At 49.6% G+C, this 26394-nt stretch overlaps 1 protein-coding gene across 4 annotated transcripts in view; it reads right to left on the bottom strand.

The window, feature by feature from the left end:
• Window positions 1-24450, bottom strand: part of AP3B2 (adaptor related protein complex 3 subunit beta 2) — a 35626-nt gene extending 11176 nt beyond the window's left edge. For 2 of the 4 annotated variants that reach the window (XM_061159610.1, XM_061159611.1), the window contains exons 1-14: window positions 24054-24450; window positions 15282-15357; window positions 15070-15144; window positions 14700-14795; window positions 8270-8430; window positions 7967-8033; window positions 7685-7867; window positions 7285-7568; window positions 6914-6968; window positions 6500-6571; window positions 6161-6223; window positions 5687-5819; window positions 5302-5411; window positions 3988-4164 (exon numbers count right to left, since the gene is read on the bottom strand). In XM_061159610.1, coding sequence (XP_061015593.1) covers window positions 3988-4164; window positions 5302-5411; window positions 5687-5819; window positions 6161-6223; window positions 6500-6571; window positions 6914-6968; window positions 7285-7568; window positions 7685-7867; window positions 7967-8033; window positions 8270-8430; window positions 14700-14795; window positions 15070-15144; window positions 15282-15357; window positions 24054-24166 — 1665 coding nt within the window. In that variant the 5' untranslated portion in view covers window positions 24167-24450. Of the gene's footprint in view, window positions 1-3987; window positions 4165-5301; window positions 5412-5686; window positions 5820-6160; window positions 6224-6499; window positions 6572-6913; window positions 6969-7284; window positions 7569-7684; window positions 7868-7966; window positions 8034-8269; window positions 8431-14699; window positions 14796-15069; window positions 15145-15281; window positions 15358-24053 lie in introns of those variants that run through there. The other 2 variants (XR_009695504.1, XM_061159612.1) reach the window with 2 other exon arrangements.
• Window positions 24451-26394: the final 1944 nt, after the last annotated feature.

Genomic DNA, 26394 nt, shown 5'->3' on the forward strand with positions numbered 1-26394 from the left:
AGCACTCATCACAACTGGCGAAAGGTCCTCACAGCAACAAAGATCCAACACAGCCATAAATAAAGAAGCAGAATTACTTTTTTAAAAGAACCTATGCCAACATACCCGCTACCTTGCAAACACCTGTTAAATCATGCTAGGGAAACTAGCTCTTCAGAAAAAAAAAAAAGAAGGAATTAAAATACATTCACACCTAACATGCTACACCAAAATAAGCTCTAGATGGATGCAGAGGACAGATGCCCAGGTCCTCTCCCACAATCCCACCTCCTAAAGCCCAGTCTTGCTCCCCTCCTGAGGGTAGGTGTGACCTAAAATGTAATTCTGACCAACAGAATATGGCAGAAGTGACCATATAACCCCATGACTGTTTCCTTACGTTCAACTCCAGTTTTGCTAGCAGACTGGCTCTAAACACTTTTATTCCTTGTGACTCTGAAGAAGCAAACAGCTATGTTCGGAGACCATGTGGCAGGGAGGTGAGGATGGTCTCCAGCTGACAACCAGCGAGAAGCCAAGGCCTCAGTCCTACAGTCAGGCATGCGAAGTTGGATATGAATGCTTGCCCAACACAGCCTCCAGAGAATCCCAACTTGACCAGTATCTCACCTATAACTATAGCCTTGCGTAAGACCCAACCCAGGTGGTGCTAGTATAAAGAACCCACCTATCAATGCAGGAGATCTAAGAGATGTGGGTTCAAACCCTGGGTTGAGAAGATCCCCTGGAGGAGGAAATGGAAACCCACTCCAGTATTCTTGCCTGGAGAATCCCATGGACGGAGGAGCCTGGCAGGCTACAGTTCATGGGGTTGCAAAAAGAGTCGGACACGACTGATGGTGTGCACACGCACACACATACACATACAAGACCCAACTAGGCCATACCTGGATTCTTGACCCATGGAAATAGAAAGTAAACATGTTGTTTTGACCTACTAAGTTTGTGGTAATTTATTACACAGCACTAGAAAACCAATACAGTGAATTAAAAATAGAAAAAAAAATGGAGGAAATTATGCATGAAAATTTTAATTGATATGTGAACGAGGAAACAACTTTTTAAATATAAGGCATTATGAGAAAATAGAAACGAAAAGATTAATGTATTGAACAAGGCACAAATGTACAAGTTCTGGATGACTGTATGTAGAAACCAAATTTAAAAAAAAACAACTAAGAAAATATAAAACCAATGCTGGTCTTTTCTAAGTGGTAGACCTATAGCTAATTTAAATATTTAACATATAATATTTCTCTGGGTTTTCCAAATGTTTTATGATGAACATGCATTATTTTTATGATATCAAAGAAGTTATTAACTCAAAAAAAAATGCAGAACTTAGACTCTTCCACTCACTCTAGAAGCCAGATTTTAGCTCCCACCATGACCTAAGCAGACTCCCCTCCCAGGTATCTCATCAAGCAAACAAAAGCAAACCTACCTACCAAGAGCATTCAAGCAGGCAGTTGCCTGAAGTGGCTGTAATGGTCACCTTCACTATTCCTGCCACCCCAAGACCTCTGCCAGTGCGTCTTCTGTTAGACCCTCTGGTTATCTGCTCAGCCACAGAAGGGCAGAGCTCATCCATCATCTCCTCGACTCGGCCTGGGCTAGGGCCTGGCATGCAGTAGGGGTCAGCATGTGGGGGAGGGGGCAGTAGCTGGGATCATTGTGGCCTTGTGGCAGGTTGAGCAAGTCACCCTTGTACTGGGATTGGGGGAGCATCCTTGCTCTTTTGCAAGGGTGGCCATGGGCACATGCAAATACCTCCCTTCTGGGGTACAGAGAATTCCTGTTCTCCATCACTCTCAGCACAGGCTGAGAAGGAAGAAAAGACAAAGACAGGGAGGGTAGGAAGGAGGAAAGCTCTCTTTACTGAGTCAAAGAACCATTCTAAGGAGCCTGTGCCTTGAAGGACTGGCCTTAGGATGAAAGGTGTGTGGAGGTTCCATCTGCCTGAACAGCCTACTCAGGGTGCCCTGATGGGGACCGGGACCCCTGTGTCCTGCCTAGGAGAGGGGTTAAGCCATCTGTACCCATGGCTCTCTGTGCCAACTCTGACTGTACCCTTTGTTGTTGTTGTTTAGTCACTAAGTCATGTCCGACTCTTTGTGACCCCATGGACTGTAGCCCGCCAGGCTCCTCTGTCTATGGGATTTCCCGGGGAAGAATACTGGAGTGGGTTGCCATTTCCTTCTCTAGGGCTTCTTCCTGACCCAGGGATCAAACTCGTGTCTCTGGCATTGCCAAGCAGGTTCTTTACCATCTGAGCCACCAGGGAAGCCTGACTGCAGCCCTTACTGCTCTGCATTTTGTGCTATTTCCTCTACTTGGCTGTGGGCACCTGAAGGCTAGTAAACATGTCTTGCTCGCTGTCATCACCCAAGGACATAGCTCAGTGCCAGGCACAGTAGGCACTCGGGAAATGTATGTTAATTATGGTCATGAATAAATGCACAAGAAGCTTACAGGGACAACTTAGGGAAGAGCCACGTGGGCATACCCAGACTTACGCAAACATGCTGACATCACTATGCTGGGGCTCAGGGTTCTGGTGTGGTATTGAGCCTTTCAGACGCCCTCTCTACCCAGCAGCCACCCACCTAGCCTGCTTCATCTCTTCAGACCTTCCTCCCACCTGCTCTTTTCTCCCGTTTGCATAAAGGAGGCACATAGATATTTGTTCCAAGGCTTTCTTGTGGCGCCTTTCCCTCTAACTTGTCTCCAATCTGCTTCTCCCACAATACTGACACCCACAGACCCAGCCCCTCACAGATTCCACATGACCACTGTCCATCCCAGCTCCTGCCAAGAGGCCCCGCATGTGACAGCCCTGCCCCCAGCTGGAGGCCCTGGGGCCCACCCTGTCCACCGTGGGTCACAGAAGATGCACAAACAGCACCATCCAAAGACTCCATAGGATGGCAAAGAGGCCACCTTCAGGCCGGCAGAGATGTCACCGCCTCCAGGGGATGGCCCACATGCTTTGTTTGCTCTGAGGGTTGCCAAATCGTTTCTACAAAAGGCCGAGGACCTATTTTAGGCTTTGCAGGCCATATGGACTCTGTTGCAGCTACAACATCCATAGACGATAAACAAATGAATGAACATGGCTGTAGCCCAGTAAAAGTTTATTTACAACAACAGGCAGCAGGCCAGGTTTGGACTACGGGCGGTGGTTTGCCAACCCCTGCCTCGCCTGACTGAGCAGAGCAGTGAGCGTGGGAACTGTCATGGCGCCTGGTGTCCTAGCACCTTGAAGTGCTCTGGCACATTACACTTGACTCATAGCAACGTCTCCTGGGACCATCTCAGAGGATGCTGGACACTCAAGTGGCTGTTAATATCCTGATATTCCAGCTTAGCTGAGCAGTGTTCTTGGCTACGGTGCCTCTCATAATATTTCACCATGGGAATGACAATGAGCACCAATACCACCCAGGCTTGTGCCCCCTTATTGCTGGCATAGACTGGTGACGCATCACCAACCTTTGGGAGGAGGACAGACCACATCTCCTGGGACATGTGGTCTCCCATCAAGTCCTGTCACTGCAGGTCCCTCCCTCTGGCCCCAGCATCCCGAAGGCAGCAAGTAGGGACACTCCCACTGGCAGACTGGAAGTCACAGCCCCACAGAAGAGTCTCTTCAACATGGCCACCATCTCTACTAGGCCCTTGGGCCTCCAGAGTAGTCGTGGACTCTGGGGAACACTGGGTTACATGGGCAGACCAGCCACCTGTCCTGAAGTCTCCAGAAAGAGGTGCTGCTATATGTATAACTGAATCACTGCACTGTATAGCAGAAACGAACACGACACTGCATATCAACTATACTCCAATAAACATTAATGAAAATACACAATGAAAAAACTGACAAAAAGAAAGAGGTACTCAAGTTCATGCTACGTGGTGAGGACCCACAGAGCACTACCTGGGCCGTTTCCGGGGCCCAGAGGGCTTTGAGGGGCATCTCTCAACCAGTACCTGCTTTGAGTTGGTCAGGTAGAGCTTGGCTGCCAGGTTGATGACCTGCAGCTTGACAATGTCCTCCTCGGCAGTGAAGGATTTGGCCATCTTTCTCAGGACGTCAGGCGCGATCCTGGGGACGTGCTCACAGTACTCGCCAATGAGCCACAGGATGCTGGCTCGGGCCATGGGCACCTGTGTGGGTGGGAGCGGAGTCAGGACTGCGGAGGGTGTGGGAATGCAGGTGGGCATGTGGCCTGCCAGGGAGCCAGCACTCCTCCCATCTGTGCTCGCTTCTCTAGAAATGGGAGTGGGAGGTGGTGGGAGAGAAAATACTAGGTGGGCATTTCTCAGGCAGCATCTCCCCTCTTCTCCAGGGTTTTGAGAGCATGCACAGAGCCTTGGAAGTTCAGTCACAGTTTGGTATAAAAGACTGGCTTTCTGGATCCACTGTACCCTTGATGATTTCTGGCCATGTTATCCTACCTGAATCTTCAGGAATGACTTGTCTGAATGTGTCAACTTGGCAGCGCAACACAAAAACACTCGCATATCAACCAGCCACCCTGAGCCAGAGCTTTAGAGAAAACATGATTGTGGACCAGGCTGGGGCTCAGCAAGGGGTCCCCAAAGGGAAGGCAAACCAGGGTCACATCGTCTCATCTTTCCCCTTCTCCCACCCAAAGACCTTCCAAGCCAGTAGAAATGGAAGTTGATTTTTTTATTAAAAAAGTGAAAGTGTTAATCACTCAGTCATGTCCAAACTCTTTGAGACCCCATGGTCTATAGCCTGCCAGGATCCTCTGTTCATAGAATTCTCCAGGCAAGAATACTGGAGTGGATAGCCATTCTCTTCTCCAGGGGATCTTCTCCACCCAGGGATTGAACCTGGGTCACCTGCATTGCAGGTGGATTCTTTACTGTCTGAGCCACTAGGGAAGCCCCTGATTTTCTTCTTATTTCTTTTTGATTTTTATTAAAGCCAGTTTAATTAGAGGATCTTTTTTTATTTTTTATTTTTTTTGAGGATCTTTTTTTAAAATAATTCATTTATTTGGCTGCATTGGGTCTTTGGTTGTGGCATGTGGGATCTTCATTTGCATCATGCAGGATCCTTTGTTGCAGGGCACAGGCTCGTTAGTTGTGGTGAACAGATTTAGTTGCCCCTTGGCATGTGGGACCTTAGTTCCCCAACCAGGGATCAAACCCGGGTCCCCTGCCTTGCAAGCTGGATTCTTAACCACTGGACCACCAGGGAAGTACCTAATTATAGGGTCTTAAAATCACGGGGAGGATCCTGGGTTGGGGAAGCCAGTGGGGTCACCCCCTTACCTGGATGTTGTCTGTGAGCTTCGCCAAGTGTTTGATGATCTCTCCATGCTGGGCTGGCTGCATTTGCAGTAGCTTCTTGATAACCACCACTGACTCTGCGACCACAAGCTCTGTGGAACAGGAAACGAGCCCAGGACAGTCACATGGCCACACACAATGGGCAGACACACCTGCAATGCCCCCAGGCCCTTGGCTCCGCTCCTCAACCTCCTGTACTTCCCCAGTGGCCCTCAGAGAGGCACAGGTATGAGGATACAAACTGAGGCCAATGGACTGATGAACACGAACTGTCGCTGGCCAGACAGGACATGCTGGCCATCAGTCAGACATGCAGGCAGCACCCACTAATCATCAAAGCTGGACATGCAGACAGACAAACACTGACCATCACGGTTGGACAGCAGCTGCACCAGGCCGTTGAGGCAGGTGTCTCGGACTCGGCCTATGTTAGTTGCGCAGCGCCCAATGGCCTGGATGGTGGCTGCCACAAAGTCCTTGTCCATGCTGCGAATGTAGGTCTGTGGGAGGCCACAACAGAATGAGCCCCAGAATGTGGTGATCCCTCAGACTTGACTCTGCAGTGACTCTGCAGACTTGAGGGTGACCTTCCGGAAAGCTGTTACCTGATCATGCCAGAGACTAAACTCTGGGGAAAGGAATGACACCCTCATCCATTACCCGGAGACTCCCTGACCCAAAGCCAGCAGAAGGGATTGGGAAGGGAAGTGAAATAACAATTTCTCCACTTTGGGTTCTAAAGAGAAGATTTAACCCACCAAGATGATTCTCACTGAGCATAAGGAGCCACGGGGCAACTCTCATGGACCTCTCTGGCTACAAGCTGATCCCTGGCCAGTACCTGGAATTCCCGGAGGACAGTAGGAATGTTGGTCTCATTGGCGAGGTTAGTCAACACTTCCAGCTGCAGGGAGGCAGAAAAGGGGCAGGGGGTGCCAGTGGGCCTCTTGTGCTTTCATTTGTTTTTAATATTTATTCATTTGGGTGCATCAGGTCTTAGTTGTGGCATGGCAGGCTTAGTTGCCCTGTGGCATGTGGGATCTTAGTTTCCTGACCAGGGTTCAAACCTGCGTCCCCTGCATTGCAAGGCAGATTCTTAACCACTGGACCACCAGGGAAGTCCATCTGTGCTTTCCTTAACCCTTCATTAAGGCCACAGGCATGACTGTCCGTCACTCACCTTCAGGATCTTGATTTGGGTGGGGTCGGTGGACCTGATGTAGAAGCTCTTCAGGTACGGCTCAAACATACCCTGGCACAAGAGAGGTGGTCCCAGGGAGCTCCACCACAGCCCTGCTTCTCCTCCAGAGAGCCCCCTCCCTGCACACCCTCCTCCATCCCAGGGCCCAGCGTCCTTCCCGCCCCTGCACTGTCTCCACTATCAGTTCTTCCTGCCCCCTCAGCTCCTACCCTATCTTCCTTCATCAGGGCTTCCGCCCCGGGGATCTGGGTCTTGCACCTCCACCTGCATTTAGGGTCTCCCCCTCCCATGCTCCACACCGCCAAGGCATCATCCCATCCTGCCTTCCCCAGCGCCCCTGCCCGGCAGAGCCACCTGTCGGACCGCGAAGGCAGGCCTGGGTCACGTGCTCACCCGGCGCTTGATGGACATGGTGGCCACGTTCTGGAGCACCACGTACTGCACTTCACTGCGGAGATGAGCAGCAGAGGAACCCGGTCCCTAGGCCAGGGCCAGGGCAGGAGGCGCGGGCGGGGAAGGGAGGTGGGCCCGAGAGGAGGGAGGAGAGGGCGGGTGTCGGGGAAGGTGGGAGGAGGGCGGGACTGGAGTCAGTGAGGAGGGGCCGGTGGGCTGGGATGGAGGGCACCGCACTCTAGGTAGGTGGAAGGGGAGAGGCGGCCCCCCTCCAGGCGTGGCTGGGCCGTGGGCGTGGCGTGGTTGGTGTGGGCGGGGCGTGGTTGGTGTGGGCGGGGCGTGGTTGGGGTGTGGGCGGGGCGGGCACGCACCTGTGGCTCCTCAGCAGGCGCACAAGGGCCTTGGCGATAACGCCCACCTCTGCCTTGGGCGCCAGGTGGAAGTAAAGCTGCGCCACGGCCATGACCACGGCGGCGCTGCGGCTCTGCAGGAGCGGCTTCGTGTTGCGCAGCAGCAGCCGGTGGTCGGGGTCCATGACATAGGGCTTCCGGGCGGGCAGTGCCGTGGAGGCTGCCTCCTCAGACCCCGGGCCCTTGGCCTCATCCTCCTCGGAGCCATAGAAGGCTTTCTCAGGGTTCTCCTCCAGCAGAGATTCCTGGGGAGGGGTGCGGAACAGGCGGGTGGGGCAGGGGACACCTCCTCCTGGAGGCCCTCCTACCCATTCTGCTAGGGCGCGGGTCGCAGTCGCGCCTGGGGGCCCGGGCCACTCACGTTCTGCGTGGGACTGAGGAACTGCGTTCGGGCATAGCGGGTGAGCATGCTGATGATGACCACCTGGCCCCACTCCTCCACGTCGATGAGCAGGTTACAGAGCTTCCGGTAGTTCTTGTGGATCAGGTCGATGCGCTCAGGGCACACCTCCTCGAAGGCCATCACCACGCTGCCTGCCACCAGCTGGGGAATCCACATAGGCAGGAGTGCATTAACAGAAGGACGGAAGGGGCTCGGCCTGGCACCTTTCCATCACCCACCTCTGTGCATCCATATACACACCGTGGTCTTGTCAGCCAGAAGCTTCTCGATGACCTCTATCAGCTGGTCCTTCTGGTCAGAATCCAAACTGAGGGAGAAACTGTTGTTTGCCCCTCCCTCCTCTCCAGCCTTCCCAATACTGGCTGGGCTCCCCTCCCTCCCCCCAACCCTATTCATCAAGAGGTGTGAGCCACTGCTCCCAATGTCCTTCTCTGTCTGTTCCCCAAACTGCCTTAAACCACCTAAAGACTTAAAAACAACAAACAACAAAAGCGGCCTTCAAGACTGGGAGAGGCCAGGGATGGGCAGTGGCTTGGGGCATACCTGTAGAGCTTAGGGATGGCATGGGCAGCTGTTTTCCGCACATAGGGAGACATATCTGAGGCAGCTTCCTTGATGGCCAGCATCATGATGGGCACGATGATGGGCACACGGATGCTAGACAGGACACGGAGGGCACTGGCGCGAATCAGCTGGTTGGGGTCCTAGGGCAGAGGTGGCAGAGGCAGAGCCATGGGAGGGCAGCGGGCGCCCTGATGGGAGGGGAACTCACTGTCCCTGGTTGCCATCCACTCTTGTTTCCCTGTCTCCTGTCTTGAGCCTAGATGATGAGGTACTGGTGCTGGGTGCCTGGGGGGCCCTGCAGCAGAAATCTGGTATCTGGAGGGATGTGGCATGGGGCTGCTTCACTTTCAGGGAGAGCGACACTTTCCGAATGCCTAAGATTCTTGAAGCACCTTGTTTCTCAGGAGTGTGTGCAGACCGGGAGGCTGTCTGTGTTTATGGTGGAGGAGACTGCCCAAATGCAACCTGCTCTCCCTTCCCAAGAGTTCATCCTTTCAGGGACGTCCCTGGTGGTCCAGAGGCGAAGACTCTGCTCTTAGTGCAGGGGGCCCAGGTTTGATCCCTGGTTGGAGAACTAGATCCTGCATGCTGCAACTAAGACCCAGCACAGACAAATAAATATTCTTTTTAAAGTTCACCCTTTCAGTCTTCTCTCCCAGCAAACTCTCAAAAGCTGCTCTTCTTCCCCTTCCTCTGCGTATTTGAAAGAGAATAGGTGTGTAAGCCCCTCCTCTTTGCACCTATTGCATCCTATAGACACCTGAAAGGAGTACATCAAGGCTATGTATTGTCACCCTGCTTATTTAACTGGTATACAGAATACATCATGCAAAATGCTGGACTCCATGAAGCACAAGCTGGAATCAAGAGTTACCAAGAGAAATATCAATAACCTCAGAGACAGCCACCACCCTTATGGCAGAATGCAGAGAGGAACTAAAGAGGAGAGTGAAAAAACTGGCTTAAAACTCAACATTCAAAAAACCAAGATCATGGCATCCAATCCCATCACTTCATGGCAAACAGATGGGGAAACAATGGAAATAGTGAGAGACTTCATTTTCTTGGGTTCCAAAATCATTGCAGATGGTGACTGCAGCCATGAAATTAAAAGACGCTTGCTCCTTGGAAGAAAAGCTATGACAACTTAGACATAAATTTGACAAACTCATGACAAAGCTATGACAAACCTAGACAGTATATTAAAAAGCAGAGACATTACTTTACCGACAAAGGCCCATATAGTCAAAGCTATGGTTTTTCCAGTTGCCATGTATGGATGTGAGAGTTGGACCATAAAGAAGCCTGAGTGCCAGAGAATAGATGCTTTTGAACTGTGGTGTTGGAGAAGACCCTTGAGAGTCCCTTGCACTGCAAGGAGATCAAACCAGTCAATCCTAAAGTAAATCAATCCTGAATATTCATTGGAAGGACTGATGCTGAAGCTGAAGCTCCAATACTTTGGCCACCTGATGAGAAGAGCCAACTCACAGGAAAAGACCCTGATGCTGGGAAAGATTGAGGGCAGAAAGAGAAGGGGATAACAGAGGACGAGATGGTTGGATGGCATCACCGACTCAATGGACATAAGTTTGAGCAAGCTCTGGGAGATGGTGAAGGACAGGGATGCCTGGCATGCTACAGTCTATGGGGTAGCAAAGAATTGGACACGACTGAGCAACTGAACAACAAGACACCTGAGAAGAGCCTTAGACACAGTATACTGTAATCATGAGATTATGAGAGCAGCAGCAGATGTAAATTACTGTTCATCTTGAAGGACAGTGGGCAAAGGAAGAGGTCCTGAAACAGTAAAGAGTAGGGGCTACCATGAGTTTCTAAAATGGAGAAAGAGGAGAGCCACAGAATTACAGGTGAAAATGATGGTAATCCTTGCTAAAATTCCAGAATTAATTTTTTAAAAGGAGGTTTCAAAGCGCTTTATTTTTAAAATATCTTATGAAGTCATGATTTTACTTTATTTTTTTATTTGGTTGCACTGGATCTTAGTTGCTACATGCGGGATCTCCCCCAATTGGGACGGAACTCAGACACCCTGCATTAGAAGTCTGGAGTCTTAAACACTGGACCCCCAGGGAAGTTCTTCAAAGCACTTATTTTAAAAGCAGGAGTCTGTATTTTCTTAGTCAAGTCAAATCATATCCACTGCTAAAACCTATTTTCCTTTTTTTTTTTTAACATTTGGAAATGATTATGGATTCAACAGGAAGTTACCCCCCAGAAAACCCCTTTCCTTTTTAGTAGGGTAATTAGGCTGGCATATATTAATACTATATATCTTGATTTCAGCAAAGCACTGTGGGAGTCTCTCATAGCATTTCCTAGACTGCCATTTTTGATGTAGGCCTTTTGTTTCATTTACTACGTAAGCATTTTAAGAGCAGAATTCATGTCTATTTTATCTCTAGATAACCACAGCCCTTTGCACATAGAAGGTGTTAAGTTTTTTTTGCAGTTGAGATCCTTCCTAACAAGATGGAAAAATACCAGCTGACTGCAATTAGGTGGATCCACAGTTTGGTAAAATGCAATACTTGGGGAAGATTTACTAGCAGATCAGTGTCAACCTGGAAACATGATACATGGGATTTAGTCTGTTGCCCTGGTTGGAATAGCTTATCAACATCTTAGAGGAAGACATAAAACCAGGAGGACAATATTAAGATTCAGATCCACCCTGGCTTGGATCTTGTGCTAAACCTAAACAATGAAATACAGAAGGGTCTCACAGGGGATCCAAGGAACCAACTTCATAAAGACAAGACATAGGGACACCTGGATTATCTGCTTGCCAATTGGAGGTTTGTCAGAATTGAGGCAACCACATTAGCCGGCTGCAAAGCAAACAGAGTCTCAGTCTGGGCTGACAGAAAAGGTTGGTACTACTGTGCAGAAGAGCCCCCTAAACAATAATAATAACAAAAAGAAAGTGAATTTTAGAGGAACACATATAAGATGGTGTTTATAATACAGTATTATATATTATTTAGGAACACATAAATAAGCAGTAAGAGAATAAATGCACACATATGAATAATATTCTTTATGCCTTTGGTGGATCTGATATAAATTTTTAAAAATTAAGGTGATAGACATTTCAACACAGTATAATGGTTTCTAAAAAGTTATAATCACTTCACATCTATCAGAATGGCTGTCATTAGAGACAACAAATAACAAGTGTTGGTAAGGATGTGGCAAAAAGGGAACCCTTGTACACTGTTGGTGGGAATGTAAATTAGCACAGCCACTGTGGAGAACAGTGTGGAGGTTCCTCAAAAAGCTAAAACAGAACTTTCATATGATCCAGCAATATCACTCTTGGGTATATATTCTGGGTATGTTTTCATTAAACAAATGAATGAGTATGACGGAACAGAAACGCCTCATAGAGAACAAGCTAGTTGTTATGAGTGGGGGTGGTGGTGGTGAGGAGAAGCAAGATGGGGTAAGGAATTAAAAGGTACAAAGTATTAATACTATGTATAAAATAAAAAGCTAAAAGAATATATTGTACAGCACAGGGGATATGGCTAATATTTTGAAATACATTTAAATGGAGTATTAGCCACAAAAATGTTGAATCAATTATACACCTGAAACTAATTTAACATTGTGAATTGTCTATATTTCAATAAAAACAAAAATGAAAAACAGTGGTAGTTGTCTTAAGATGGAACTGCCTTATGATGGAGTAGGTCTGTACCACTGGAGATGACCTGTCAGAGATGTTCTAGAGCAAAGGTTGGCATACTATAGTCCACAAGCCAAATGTGTCTTCTGCCTTTTTTAATAAATAAAAATGTATTCAGGGACTCCCCTGGTAGTCCAGTGGCTAAGACTCTGAGCTCCCAATGCAAGAGGCCTGGGTTCAACCCCTGGTCAGGGAACTAGATCCCATATGCTGCCACTAAGACCTGGCACAGTCAAATATTTTTTAAAATATGAATTCAAACCCAGTCATGCACACTCATTCATCGCTGCTTTCATACTATTAAAATACAAGGGCAAAGTTGAGTCGCTGCATGGTTGAGACTAGATGGTCTGCATAGCCTAAACTACTATCACCTGGCTGGATACAAAAGTTTGCTGTATTGAGTTGAACTAAATGAGCTCTGGTTTTCTAAAAAGGGTAGAATGTGGAAACTTCAGGTCAATGTAAAAATTTGTGCAAAATGTTCAGAACGGTTCTTATAAAATGATTTTAATCCCGATTAAACCAATCTGAAAGAGAGAGAGATCATATAGTTTTGACTTGCTAAAAAATAACCTAGCACAAGGACTTCCCTGGTAGTCCAGTAGTCAAGACTCCTTGTTTCCACTGCTGGGGGCAAGTGTTCTATCCTTGATGGGGGAACTAAGATCCCGCATGCCTTACGGTGTGGCCAAAAAATTTAAACAACAAAAACCCCTAACACAGTGAGGCACAGAGATACCCAAGTATTTGCTGAATGAAAGAATGGTAGATGCAAGTGCCCAGGCTTTCTGCCCCACCTCAGAGGAGCAGACTTTGCCATCACCTCCGGCTGGCCAGAGCAGACTGAACCAGGGGTAAGCCCCCAGTTTGGGCAGTCAACTCAGTCTGCTCAGCTAACCTACGGAATCAGCTGAACAGGAAAAGATGAGCCAGACCTTTCAATGTCCCTCTCACAGGAATCAGAACTAAACATGCGGAAAGACTAGAGGAGTTAATGGCTGTAATCAGAGCTGGAGAGTCTGATTGGACAAAAAATAGAAAGACAGTGATGCTGACTTCTTTACCCTGGAGATATCTTATCCTAACCACAAAAGCACTCAGTGGAGATTATCATGCTTGCATTTAACATACAAAGGATGAGAATATTCAGTTTAAATATGTATGTGTGAAAATAAATAAATAAATAAATATGTATGTGTGTGTGTGTTTGTGAGGGGTCAGCCTCCACTGCATTCAAAAGGACTCGAATCTTCCCACTGTCCCTTTTCTTAAGTGATTCAGTTTCTACCTGCCTCAAAGGGCATTTTATTGCCACAAAAGTGATCCAGGTCTTTAAATAAATATATATATATATATATATATATTTTTTTTTTTAATTTGAGGCCATGCCATAGGGCATGCAGGATCGTAGTTTTCAGTACAGGGATCCAACCCATGTCCCCTGCATTGGGAAGGCAGAATCTTAACCACTGGACCACCAGGTAAGTCCCGATCCAGCTCTTTAAAGGTGGATTTTTTACATACACTGGGGCATCTAAGATAAGTCAATTATTTCTTCTGGTGCTAAACAGAATAATCAACTTGTTCCTACTTTGAAGGAATCACTGGCTGTACTAACCTTACTGAAAATGGAATGGTCTTGTCTTTATGTTCTCTCTGCAGCCTGTCAAACCCAGTCTCCACGTCTGAGGCCGCTCTCCAGCTTGGTGAGCTTTGTGGTTTTCCTCTCCATGGAGCTCACTTGTTTCCAATAAACCCTTTTGTCCTCCTCACCCAGTTTCAGGTGAAAAGGTTCCAAAGCCATTGTTCCTAGCAGATACTCAAACCAGGTGAGCCTGCCAGTGCCAAGGCTCTGACACCCAGAGGTGAGGAATGCAGGTCAGCGGGCTCCCCACACATTCCTCTGTCTTAAGAAGGCTGACTTCTGCCTGGCTGTGGGCCTGAATCCCTTAACATCAGTAGGGTGAAGGCCAGTGTCAGGGGCTCAAGTGAGTCATAGTTGAGGCAGCCATTAGCACAGGCTCCTCTGACTCTCCTGACTTTAGGCAGGTAGGAAAGGCCCTCCAGAGCCTGACCCCCCCGACCCCTGCACTCAGACCTCTCCTTGGGTCCACTCCTCTGACAAATGGAATTTATTTCCTGCCCTATCAGTAAACAAAGGATGCCACAGTCATCAGCAATTGCAGCCACCATGGACAGTGAGCTGGTGATCCCTGAAGGGAACTCAGGAGGAAAGAACACCTGCCATCTAGCAGCCATCAGACTGCAGCCACTTCCCATGTGAGGCCTGGAAAAACTCAGGATATGGAAACACAGGATACTGACCCCAGATAGCTGGGGTGCATATCAAAGGAATGATTTCAGTGAGCCCAGACTCTTGCATCTTCCCATACACAGAAAAGCACCAAACTCCTTAACCTGGGTTATCTGATTTTCTTTCATTAACAACTGTCTTTTGATGTTAGACCACCTGCCCTTTGTTGCAAAACTTCTATATAACCTGACTCCTCCCCTCGCCTCCTTGGAGCAGTTCTGTCAGGATTACTTAGATGCTGTCTCCTAGGCTTGAAGTCCTAAAAACTCCCACCTAATGAAACCTAACTCTCAACTTTTAGATTGTGAATAAGTCCACACCTCCAATACAGCCCCATCAAGGCCCAGACCCCAGGGAGGCAAATGGAGACCTCTGACCTTCAGGCCACGCTGGAAGGTGGAGATAGACAGCAGGGCTAAGTCTTGCTGCTCCTCAGCGTAGCGCACCAGGTACACGTAGACGAGCTTCTTCACCTGGAGAAGAGGGGGTTTCTCCACAGGGACTGGTGCCCCTGCCCTGAGAGATGTCCTCACCCCGGGTGGCTGCGGTCCACAGGGAAAGCACCCAGACCCCGTCATGCTAATCCACATCTGGTTCAGGGACATCTGGGAGGTGTTTTTTCCTAGACCAGGGACATTCTGAGCGGATTGGACCTCCAGGGACTGGGCTGTCCCCTTTCTCATCCCCAGCTAGCTCCAGTTTACTCCTGGAGGTGGACATGGGAGACCCCTCCCTGGTAGCACTCACCTCTATGTTCTTACAGGCCACGTTCTTCACCACGGCAGGGAACAGGTCTGAGGCGTTCTTTCCCCGGGCAATCATCTGGGTGGTGGGGTCAGGGTAGGGGGAGAACGAGAAGGGAGATGCCAGCACTCATTGGGGGAAGGTTCACAAGCAGCCAAGGAGGGCTCCTGGATCCTCAAGCTCCTCCCCCAAGGGATCCCCTCTGACCCCCTCACCGCCACAATTCTCTTCATGGCCTCCAGCTTGAGGGAATCCTTGTTGGTGTCCAGCATCGCCTTCAGGTCATCATGCCTGGTGAGGACACGAAAGGTCAGCTGAGGGCACAACGGTGGGGACGGGGCTATCAGTCAGTAGGATTCAGACAGAAAGAAGGAACCTGGGTAGGGAAGGCAGGACTCGACCGGAAGGGAAGGTAGTAAAATACAGATCAGGGGACTTGGGGTGGGGAGAAGCATGTGGGTCAGTCAATGTTATGGGGCTGAGCTGTGATCCCCTCAAAAAAGAATGTACCCAGAATGTAATCTTATTTGGAAAACAGAATTGTTTCAGCTGTAATTAACGATGAGGTAATACTGGAGGAGGATGGGTCTCTAACTCAGTATGTCTGGCATGCTTTAAGAAGATGGCCCTGTGAAGAGAGAGATGCAGGAAGAATACTGTGAATACAGAGAACTGGAGTGGCTCACCTGCAAGCCAAGGAACATCTGCAATATTGCTTCTCTCTTAAGGTTTGGTTTTCGACTGAGAGGCAAGTAAAATCTTAGCTCCCCAATCAGGGATCAAACCCATACTCCCTGCATTGGCAGGCTAAGCCTTAACTACTGGACTGCCAGGGAAGTCCCGGGTAAATGACAATGTAAATAAATAACCCCTTGCACTTGGTGGAGGGGAATAATGTTAGTCTCCAAGCCAGTATCTAAACGTCATGCAATGGCCATTGAAATTTCAAGGGAGACCTTTTGTCAGACTTCCTGAAGTGACTGCAAAATTCATCCAGAAACAAAAATCAAGAGGTAAGAACTCCAGAGAATTTTGTGGCAAAGGAGGATGGAAACGAGAAAAACGGAACAATGACAGACAATTTACCTGACCAGAATTTGAAACATAAAACAAATGACCATGATAAAAGCTGTGTGGTGCCAGATTAAAAATTTCACAAATGGATCTAAGTTGATACATTAGGAACAATTAACACCAATCGGAGAAAGAAACTTTTGCCTCCCCTTAAATGCTGTTGGGACAACTGCTATGTAGCAAAGAATTTAACTTGTACATGTATTTCACACAAAAATAAATTCCACATTTGTTTAACAGTTAAATTATGTTGGGTTTCCCTGGTGATCCAGTGGTTAAGAATCCACTTTGCAGTGCAAAGGATGGGTTCGATCCCTAGTCTAGGAAGATCCCACATGCCTCAGAGCAGCTAAGCTCATGTGCCAGAACTACTGAGCCTGCACTCTAGAGCCCATGAGCTGCAACTACTGAAGCCTGCGAGTCTACAGCCTATGCTCCACAGGTGAAGCCACAATGAGAAGCCTGCACATGACAATGAAAAACAGCCCCCATTCGCTGCAACCAGAGAAAGCCTGCGTGCTGCAACAAAGTCCCCAGCACAGACAAAAGTAAATGAATCATTTTAAAAAATTATTTTAATGTATGGAAGAGGGGGAAATTTTAATTTTCAAGGTCATAAAATTATCAGTAATAAGATGGCTAGGTTTTTTTTTTTTTTCATCCCTTGTATATAAACTAAATTTAAGAAAAAAAACAAGGCAAACCTGTATTTGTTCACGAGAGCTGCTGTAACAGTACCACAGAGTGACTGGGTGGCTTAACCACCTCAACGGATTTTCTTGCAATTCCGGAGGCTAGAATCTGAGATCAAGGTGTCTTGATCTCAGCAGCAGGGCTGGTTTCATCTGAGGCCTGTCTTCTTGACTTGCAGATGACTGTCTTCCCATATCTTTACATGGTCTTCCCTTTGTGTTTCCTCTTCTTATAACAAGTGAATTGTATTGGATTAGGACCCGCCCTAATGACATCCTTTCACTTAATCACCTCTTAAAAGACTCTGTCTCCAAACACAGTCACATTCTGAGGTACTGGGGGTTAGGACTTCAACATATGAGAACACAATTCAGCCCACAATAGCAACAGAAAGGAAAATATTTGGGATTTGGTGAATACAAGTTTAAATAAAGTACTGATATAAGCTTAGGGTCTATATTCAGGATTCATTGTCAGGGCTGCCCATCTGTCATCCCCTTGCCCATCGAGGTAGACCCAGCCCTGAGCTGCTGCTACCCAGTCAGTGAGCGGAGCATGGTCTGGTATTCCTTGGCCATGTGCCCTTGAGCAGTGAACAACCTGCCCAGCCATACTCAGGTCCAGTGGCTGGTGGTCAGAGAAGTAAGCAGAGAAACGTGAAATCACCTCATGGAAACATGTGTCTCTACACAGCTAACAGAGCTATGGGACCACAGATGCTCTCACATTGTCCAGGCAATTCCAAAATGTGCTGAGCAGCTGTGAATGGAGACCTGTATATTCTCTGACCTCCCAGATGATACTCAGATAACCCACAGCTTTGACCCAGGCATGAGAACCCTGCCAGGAGAGGTATTACCAATGGCAGGAATTAAAAAGCAGTGTGTGCAAAGTTAGTCATAGAAGTTAAACACCTAGAAGCAATAGAAAATCAGGAAATAGACGTAGCCATTTTAGGAGAGGGAAGAGCATGCTAACAGTCATAAAGAGGCAAGTGTGACTGTTGGTGATACTGAGACATGAGTAAGTGATAAATGCTGAGAGGAAGGAAAGAACCTGACGTAACAGACACCTAGTCACAGGGCTGCATTTTGTAGAAATGTGCAAGTGCTTAACAGATAAAATCAGAAAAGACAGGAGGAGTGCTAAGAAACCAATGTTCCCAGGATTTTAAAAGTGCCTCTTGTGAAGACATTTTTGATGGGAAGCAAAGTAGAAAGATGATGACTTCCAGAACACAGAGGACTTGCTAGCCGTCAGATGAGGGTTGGAGAAGATGTTGATATTGATCTAGAACCCCTCCAGTCAGGAATACCACTCAGCCATTAAAAAAAAAAAAGAACGAAACAATGCCATTTGCAGTAACATGGATCAACCTGGAGGTTATCATATTAAGTGAAGTAAGTCAGAGAAATACCATGTGATATCATTTGTATGTGGAATTTAAAATATGACACAAATGAACTTATCTATGAAACAGAAACAGACTCACAGACATAGAAAACAAATTTGCGGTTACCAATGGGGAAAGGGGGTGGAGGGGGGATAAATTAGGAGTTTGGGATTAGCAGATACAAACTACCATATATAAATAGATAAACAACAAGGTCCTACTGTATAGCACAGGGAACTAGATTCAATATCCTGTAATGAACCATAATGGAAAATAAAATGAAAAAATATGATAAAATATATGTATGTGTGTTTGTGTGTGTATGTATCTCTAAATCATTTTGCTATTCAGCAGAAACTAATACAACATTTTAAATCAACTATACTTCAATTAAAAAAAAAAAAAAGGACGAATATCTTCCGTTCAGGAAGATGTCCCCTCAAACCAGAGGACATTTTCTACTGCCTATGGCCAAGTGAGGGTCAGAAGACAACCACCTTGTCCCTCTCCCAAACACAAATTAGGTGGTCAAGTCCTAGGCATGCTGAACTTAGGACAGATGGCTGTAGACAGAGGTACAGACCATTCAGCTGGGCCTGGGCAGCACAGAGGGTGTGGGGAGAATGACAGAGCTGACTACCACCTTCCCCAACACACAAATGCACATCACGTGCTCCCAGGACCCTCCATACATACCTCCACAGTCAACTCACCCCCACAGATCCCTACATAACCCCAACACCCCATCAAACACTGGTACCACCGATATACTCTCACATCTGTCCCCACAGACACACCTACACCCCAGAGACATACTCATACCCCCAAAGACACACTAATAGCCCTCAGATATATACAGTTCTTACATAAACCCACACACACTCAACAAAACCCCTGCAGACACACCCATAATCCTCACAGAAATGTACAAAGACACATATACCACACATACACTTCCCACAAAAACACTCAGCACATACACCCACACACCTGTGGACCCACATGCCTCACCTGCAAATGCCTACAGACACCCACAGACACACACCCACCACAGGCTCTCTATACCTCCCCACACCCTGACCTAGACATGCACACCCACACATGACCCTCCACAGACACACACACACCACCCACATCACGCACACATATAGCTTTTAGACAAAACTGAGTCACTCCAATCCCATTTGCCAAAATGGCCTGTGAACTCCTATGTGTGATTCCTGATGATAAATTTAGGCTTCTAAGAGCAAATATATCCAGCCTCACAGACCCTCTGACCTCCTTAGGGGTCAGACAGGCACCAGCTGGAGCTGACTCCAGGGCCCTTTAACTTCAGGAATTCTCTGCAGTAGGTTTCCTCACACCCAGGTGTCCTCACCGCCCCTACAGATGCCACAAGCCCATGTCAAGTGCCCACACCCAGGGTGGTGCTGGGCACCCACACTGATCCTGCTCTCCCAGCCTAGTACCCACCTTCTAGGCTCCTGGGAGGGTCCGGGACCCTAGGAGAGGGGAATCAAGGGAAGAGAGGGACTGTGGGGACCCAGCACAGGCAAGACTGTCAGCTGCCCACTAGCAGAGGGCAGCCCCCACCTGAGGTGTGGCCACCCTGGGTCCCTCACTTTCGCTCCCACCAGCCGATGTTCCCAAGATGGAGAGGAAGGGAGGGATACACAGCAACGCTCCAAGGCCATGAAACATTCATCATCTGGAGTCAGATCCCTTTACAAGGCTCTCACTGTGACCCGAGCCCTGGCCTGACCTGAGGGATTCTGTGGGTGACTGGAGCCAGCAGGAGGGGTGGGAGGAAGGTAAAACCTGGCATTTGAGGCCAGATATACTCACTTCATGTGATATACACCTTCCTCCCTCCCCTCACCACCCAAGTTCCAACCCACTAGATGGGAGAGAGTGGTCAAACTCTTTACCCTGTTCTTATCCTATCTCCAAACCTCATCCGGAACCCTCACCTAGCCAGGGCCTGGGGGGAGGAAAAGGTCAGGTGTTTTACTCCATCCTCAAATATTTTACTATCCTTCTCTCCTCAGAGCTACCAGGGAGTTAGGAATTAGGCTCATCTCCCCCCTTAAACTCTCAGTCCCCCGTAACACCCCCCACGCCCCCTCCCTCTTGGACACTAAATGCTGGTCCAGTCCTCCTGCTAAAGAGGTGGAACTTAAATGGTTCCTGCTGGAAGAGGCAGCTTCCCATCCCTGGCCTTCCTATCTGTCTGGGGGAGGGTCCCTGAGAGCTCCTCTGTACCGTAGTGGCTGGCTCTGGCTCTGGCCTTGGCCAGGCTCCGGGCAAGGTCCTTCTAGGGACTCTTCTGGGGTCGTGTCTTCTTCTGGGGCTTGCAGCCGCCGAAGCTCCTCCGGCTGCAGGGCCTGGTACCAGGGTGGGGGCCCGCCTTCGGGGGCCAGCACAGGGCTGGCAGCCTCCTGATCGGCCTCTCTGCCCCCCGGCCTCACTGCTGCCCCCGGGAGCTGCAGGAATCGCTGCATCAGGGCACCAGATCCTGCTTCGAAATGAGACTGAGCTGACTGGGGAGCTAGGGGTGCCTGTTCCTGTCACCAGAGGGCCCGCCCCAAAACTCAGAAACTGGACACTGGCAGGAGGGAGGCTCTGGTTTCTTCTTCGCTGCTCAGAGACAAGAACTCACGTGGTGGAGGAGGGCAGGGACTGGGGACAGAGCCAAGGCATGGTCTGCAGGCAGGGGACCAGCAGGCAGGGGAGCGGATCCAGACACAGGTGAGGCATCTCTCACTTCCCGCTCAGGCCACAACTGAACCTCTGCCCCCTCAAAACCCCTCCTCCTCAACAGTCGTGTTCACCCCCTTTCCACTCTGACCCCCACCGTCTTGATCCTCGCCTGTCTTTCCATGGCCAGGTCCTTGATTTTTTCCCTTCCTATTGGCGTTCTCTTACCTCTACTTCCTCCATGCCTAGCTGGAGCCCCTCAAGTGCACGCCTCCAACTGCTCTTCACTTACATCCTTGGCCCTCTTGTCCTTGAGACCCCTACCCTGCCAGGAGTGGTTGACTTTATTTGTTGTATTTGGATGCTCCTCAGATTCCCACCATCCTTGCCCTTGCAACTTCACTATTTGCCTCTCACAGAAAATAAAGGCTTTAGATCAAAATCCCCACAGCTCCCAAACATCTCCATCTAGTCTTTCCTCTCCTCTTCCCTCTGGGCAGAGCTGGTCCTCCTTGAGGCCAGGCCAGTTCTCCTACCCAGGTCTGGAAGCCTCCCCTCCCATCAGTCAGGGATCTATGTCTCCTTCAATTCCTTCCAGCCTCTCCCACACTACTGGCTTCTTCCCAAAGGCAGTTAAACTTGCTCTGGGCTCTCCCAGACTAATAACAGACAAACAAAAATAACAATAAAAATAAACAGACATTCTTGAACCAATGTTCTCCTCTGGCAACTGTTTCCCTTTCCCCTTCATTAAAAAAAATTTTTGTTCATTCATTTTGCTGATCTTAGTTGCAGTGCACAGGCTCTCTAGTTGTGATTCATAGGCTTAGTTGCCTTGCAGTAAGTGGAATCTCAGTTCCCAGAGCAGGGATTGAACCCGAATCCCCTGCATTGCAAGGTAGATTCTTAGTCACTGGACTACCAGGGAAGTCCCTACAGTCATACTTCTCCAAAGCGAAATTCTCATTCACTGTGTTTTATTCATTTACCTCCTCTTCACTCTCCTATTCACTTTTAATCTGGCTTCAGATGCTGATTAGAATTTAGGGTTCAGTGGCCATGGCCATGATGTCTACAACTTAAAGGGGTCAGCCAAAAATATTTATAGATAGATGGTTAGATCAGCAAATACCACAGAATGGCAACAACGACTGAATTGGATCTAGGTGGAGGGTATACATATATTCATTGTATTATTCACTCAACTTTTCTGTATGTTTAAAATTGTTCCTCAAAGAAAGATGGAGAAAATTAACCTAGCTCCTCCTCTTTTGAATTTGCCAGAACTAGTCTCTCAGGGGTGGAGGTGGGGAGTGGAGCAGGAAGAGGCAGACCTGCTCTTTGTCAAACCAGTGGGCATGATTTTTTTCCTTGTTTGAATTGACCTCAGAGGGCATTGACACTGCTGATGGCTTCCTTCTTGAAACAACATTTTATTTTTCCTCCTGCCTTTAGTTTACTTTTTCTCAGTTATTTTGAAACACTTTCCCCCTGCTCTCTGGTCACTCTTATTCCATGTCTTCAGGGTTCTTACTTGTGCTTTGTTTGAATTCATTTTATAAATGCTCCCTAGGTTATCTGGCTATCTTCACTTTCTTCTGTGGCTTTGATGGATGGACACGCACATGTGTGTGTGTGTGTGTGTGTGTGTGTGTGTGTGTGTGTGTGTGTGTACTAATAATCTCTTGGAATCCAAATTCTAATATCCAGCTACCTACTAGACTGTACCTCAGAGTTTACAATCTCAGCATCTCAAAAGCCAGGCTCAACATTAACCTCCACAAATTTGCTTGTAATATCTTTATTTCCAATTACCCTGTCTGGTACCACCACGTATCTAATACAAGAACTAATAACCTGAGATTATCCTCATCTTCTCCCAGCCCCTATTACCTTCCCCCCAGGTAATCATCAAGTCTGTGGCTTCTACCATCTCAAGAGCCTCCCAAGTCCTGGGCATCACCCATAGTCTAGGCCACCAACACACCCACCCCTCCAACTTTAACACCCCTTCACCTGTCTTCTGCTGAATCCAGCACACCTCCGATCTCTTCTTCACAATTCCACCTGGGACCCTTCTAAAATGCAAATCTGCTATTGCCTGCTTAGAAAGCTTCAGTGGTCCTGTGCCCCTCTCCCTCCACCTTGGCATCTCTCTACCTTCAGTTCTGGCCATTCCAGTGGCTTGGACAGAGATTCTGGCCACACTGTATTAGCACCTACAAAACCTGTGATCTGGCTCTCCTTCACCTCCACACCTTGCCTAAACCTCTTTGTTCTGCCTGAAACATCCTTGGCTCTCCCCCACTCCCTTCTCTCCAGGTCCAGGGACCAGCTCCTCTCACCCCTCTGAGAGCCCCACCACACTGCACAGTCACTCACAGCCTCTTCCCTGTGCCCACCTCTAGAGGGGCTTGAGGACTCAGACTGTTCACGGCGGCATCCACACTGACTAGGACGAGACTCGAAACAGCAGGCCCTTAACAACGCTTGTCTCAGAATTTACAAATAAACAAATGAACGATGGACTGAGCCAAAGGTGGAAGGGAAAGGTAGGAAGTTAAGAAAGGGTTGAATCATAGGGGCAACGTGGGCAGCAGGAGTGGGAGCTCCAGACGCGAGACGGGGATGAGGAGAGGGGGACCAGAATGGGGGGAAACGGATTTGTAGGAGCGGCCAGGCCTAGGAGCTCCTGAGTCTATCTATTCCGGGACGGGTCTTCCTGGACAGGCCTCCAGGCTCAAGCTCGCAGATCTGACCCCTCCCCCGCGTTCTTCCGGAGTCAATTCGCCACAAGCGAAAAAAGGCGGAGACCCTGTAATCCAAGCCCACAAACAGGAGAAACACCTGGGGCGGGAGGATTGGTCTCTCAGAAACGGAGCTGGCCGGCCCATCCCCCACCAGCCTCCGCCCCCACCCTCACAGGTCCCAGGCCGGCCCCTCGCGGGGCGGGGGGCGAAGCGGGGACAGGGGTCGCGAGGGTCTGTGTCCACGGCAGGAGGGGGCCGTGCAGGATTCCGGTCCGCGCCACCCGGGCCGCCGCGGACGGGCCTGGGCGCTGTCCATGGTACCGCAGCGCATGTTCCCAGGCCGGGCCGGGCCCAGTCTCCCTCTCGCCCGGCTCCCTCACCGCTTGTAGTCGGAGGAGAAAATGCCGCCGCTCGCCGGGTCGTGGCCATACTCGGGCTCCCCGGAGCCGGCAGAGCCGCCTTTGTCTTCGTTGTAGGCTGGGGCGGCCGACATAGGGCAGCAGGGCAGAGGGCTTCGCTGGGGAGGACGCGGCGCCGCCGGGATGCGGCAGGGACCGAGGAGGAGCGCGCAGGCAGTGCAGGCGAGGTCTGCTGCGCTGCCGGGGCTCCGCAGAGGCCGCAATCTGCGGCGGCGGAGGCAGCAGCGCGCGGATTTATCAATCAGGGCCGAGCGCGTGGTAGATCTTAAAGGCACAGGCTCCGGCGGAGCGGAGGGCGTGTCCGCGGAGGCAGCAGGAGGGGCGGTGCAGCAAAGCCTGGCCCCGCCCCAATGCCTCGGAAATCCCTCCACCCCCCAAGTGCGGAAGGTTCCAGCCTCTGAAAGTGATCCTGCACCTCCAGGTCTGGGGGTGGGGAGGTGGCGTGCGGGGTTGGGGTGGAGTTGCTGGCCTGATGTTGAGACAGCCGTCTGGAGATGCAGAACGCCATTACTCACTCCTGACCACCTCGTCTCGGTGGGACGGTCTCTTGGAGGTTCACTCATGCCAGATACTTCGCGGATTCTCACCCACGCTGTGGAAAGAAAGGCTGGGTCTTGGGAGAGGGGCGGGTAAAAGAAAGCTGTGCACGACAGCTTCCTAGAGATGATGGAATTTAAGGAACTTTGGTCCAAGAGCGCCGAGGATGAAGATGTAGAGATGGGGACTGAATAGAGGGAATGGTGAACCTCGAATTTGGCTTCGGAAGATAGTTTAATGATCATTTCTGAAGCCCCTTGCCCACCAGGAGTGCCTGAGGTCACGGCTAGTCCACGGTCAAGTCCACATCCACGGAAACCTAGGAAAGAAGGGGAAGGGAGGAGGTTGGGTTTGGGTATGGTGTCACTGCCAGGACTTTCGGATCCTATGAGGCCTCCAGCTCCTCCCCCAAGGTCCAAGGTACCTCCAGAGAAGGCAGCCTGGATCTAGAGAGAAAGTAGTGATTGGGCCGGGGGAAGGGGGTGGGTTCCAGTAGAGTTAGGACATCAAGTTGAGTGGGCGGGGTGAGGGTGGGGGGTTGGTCTTTTGCCTGGGCTTCCGTGGTGGCTCTGACGGTAAAGAATCTGCCTGCAATGCAGAGACCTGGCTTCGATCTTGGGTCAGGAACATCCCCTGGAGAAGGGAATGGCAACCTACTCCAGTATTCTTGCCTGGAGACTCCCATGGACAGAGGAGCCTGGTGGGCTACAGTCCATGGGGTCACAAAGAGTACGACAGAACTGAGAAAGAGTCCGACAGGACTGACTGCATTTCACTGCATTTCACTTTTCGGGAGGTGAGGGCTGGATTCGTAATGTGGAAGGGGCCATAGGACTGAGTCTTGATCTATAGGATACCGGTGTCTCCAGAACCAGAATTGGAGGGTCTCGGTGGAAATGGCGGGCCGGAAGGGTAGGGCTTGGCTTCTTAGGTAGGTTCCATTGGAAAATGGGAATGGGGGTTGACCAGGACTACCGCAGCACCTGGCTGAAGAATGGGAATGGGGGTTGACCAGAACCACCGTAGCACCTGGCTGAAGGAGGCTGAAGTAAATAGATGTGCCTGTCATCTGTGAGATGGGATCTTTCTGGAGTGGGCCCAAAAGAGTTTCTGAGGAGTAGAACCTTGATGAATTAGCAGGCCTAGTTTGCTTGTGGGGGCTTTGGTTATGCCAGAGTAAAGTAGATCTCCATTTTGAGTAACGCAGCCTCGGTGGGGAGAGAGGGCCTAAACTTTTCAGAAGCTCATAGTTTAGCCACAGTTGTTAACCGGCTCTAGACTTGGGGTCCTATGTGGGTAGCTGGGCCGTGCTCACCGAAATCATGGGACTCCGGACTACTTGTAGGGGTCCAGGTTGGGCTCTGGACCCAGCAGTTGCAGAGCAAAGTGCACGCAGTTGCTGCATGTGGGGTGATAGGGAGGCGGGTCGGCGTCCATGGCTTCGCGCACTCGGCGCTCCAGCGCTATGCGGTCAATGCCACTGCGTCTACGTAGCACCCGCCAAAGCAAGCGGGAGCGCTGCATCGGGCGCTGCCCTTGTTTGGATACAACACCTTCGCAGGAGCCGAGAAACAGGTTCGGCCTTTGGCCACGAGGGTTCTTGCCTGCAAGGATCACGGGTCAAATGCGATCAGAGCTGGGTTCGGTCCTGTGACTCCAGCCCCAAGCTCCCGCCCACACCCCCATCTCCCAGGATCGTGCGGCCCAGAGCCCCATGCCCTGGATGCCCAAGCGACTTCTTTCGGAGACATGCACCATGAGCTGG

This window comes from Dama dama, chromosome 13 (assembly GCF_033118175.1).
Source record: "Dama dama isolate Ldn47 chromosome 13, ASM3311817v1, whole genome shotgun sequence".
Classification (NCBI taxonomy): Eukaryota; Metazoa; Chordata; class Mammalia; order Artiodactyla; family Cervidae; genus Dama; species Dama dama.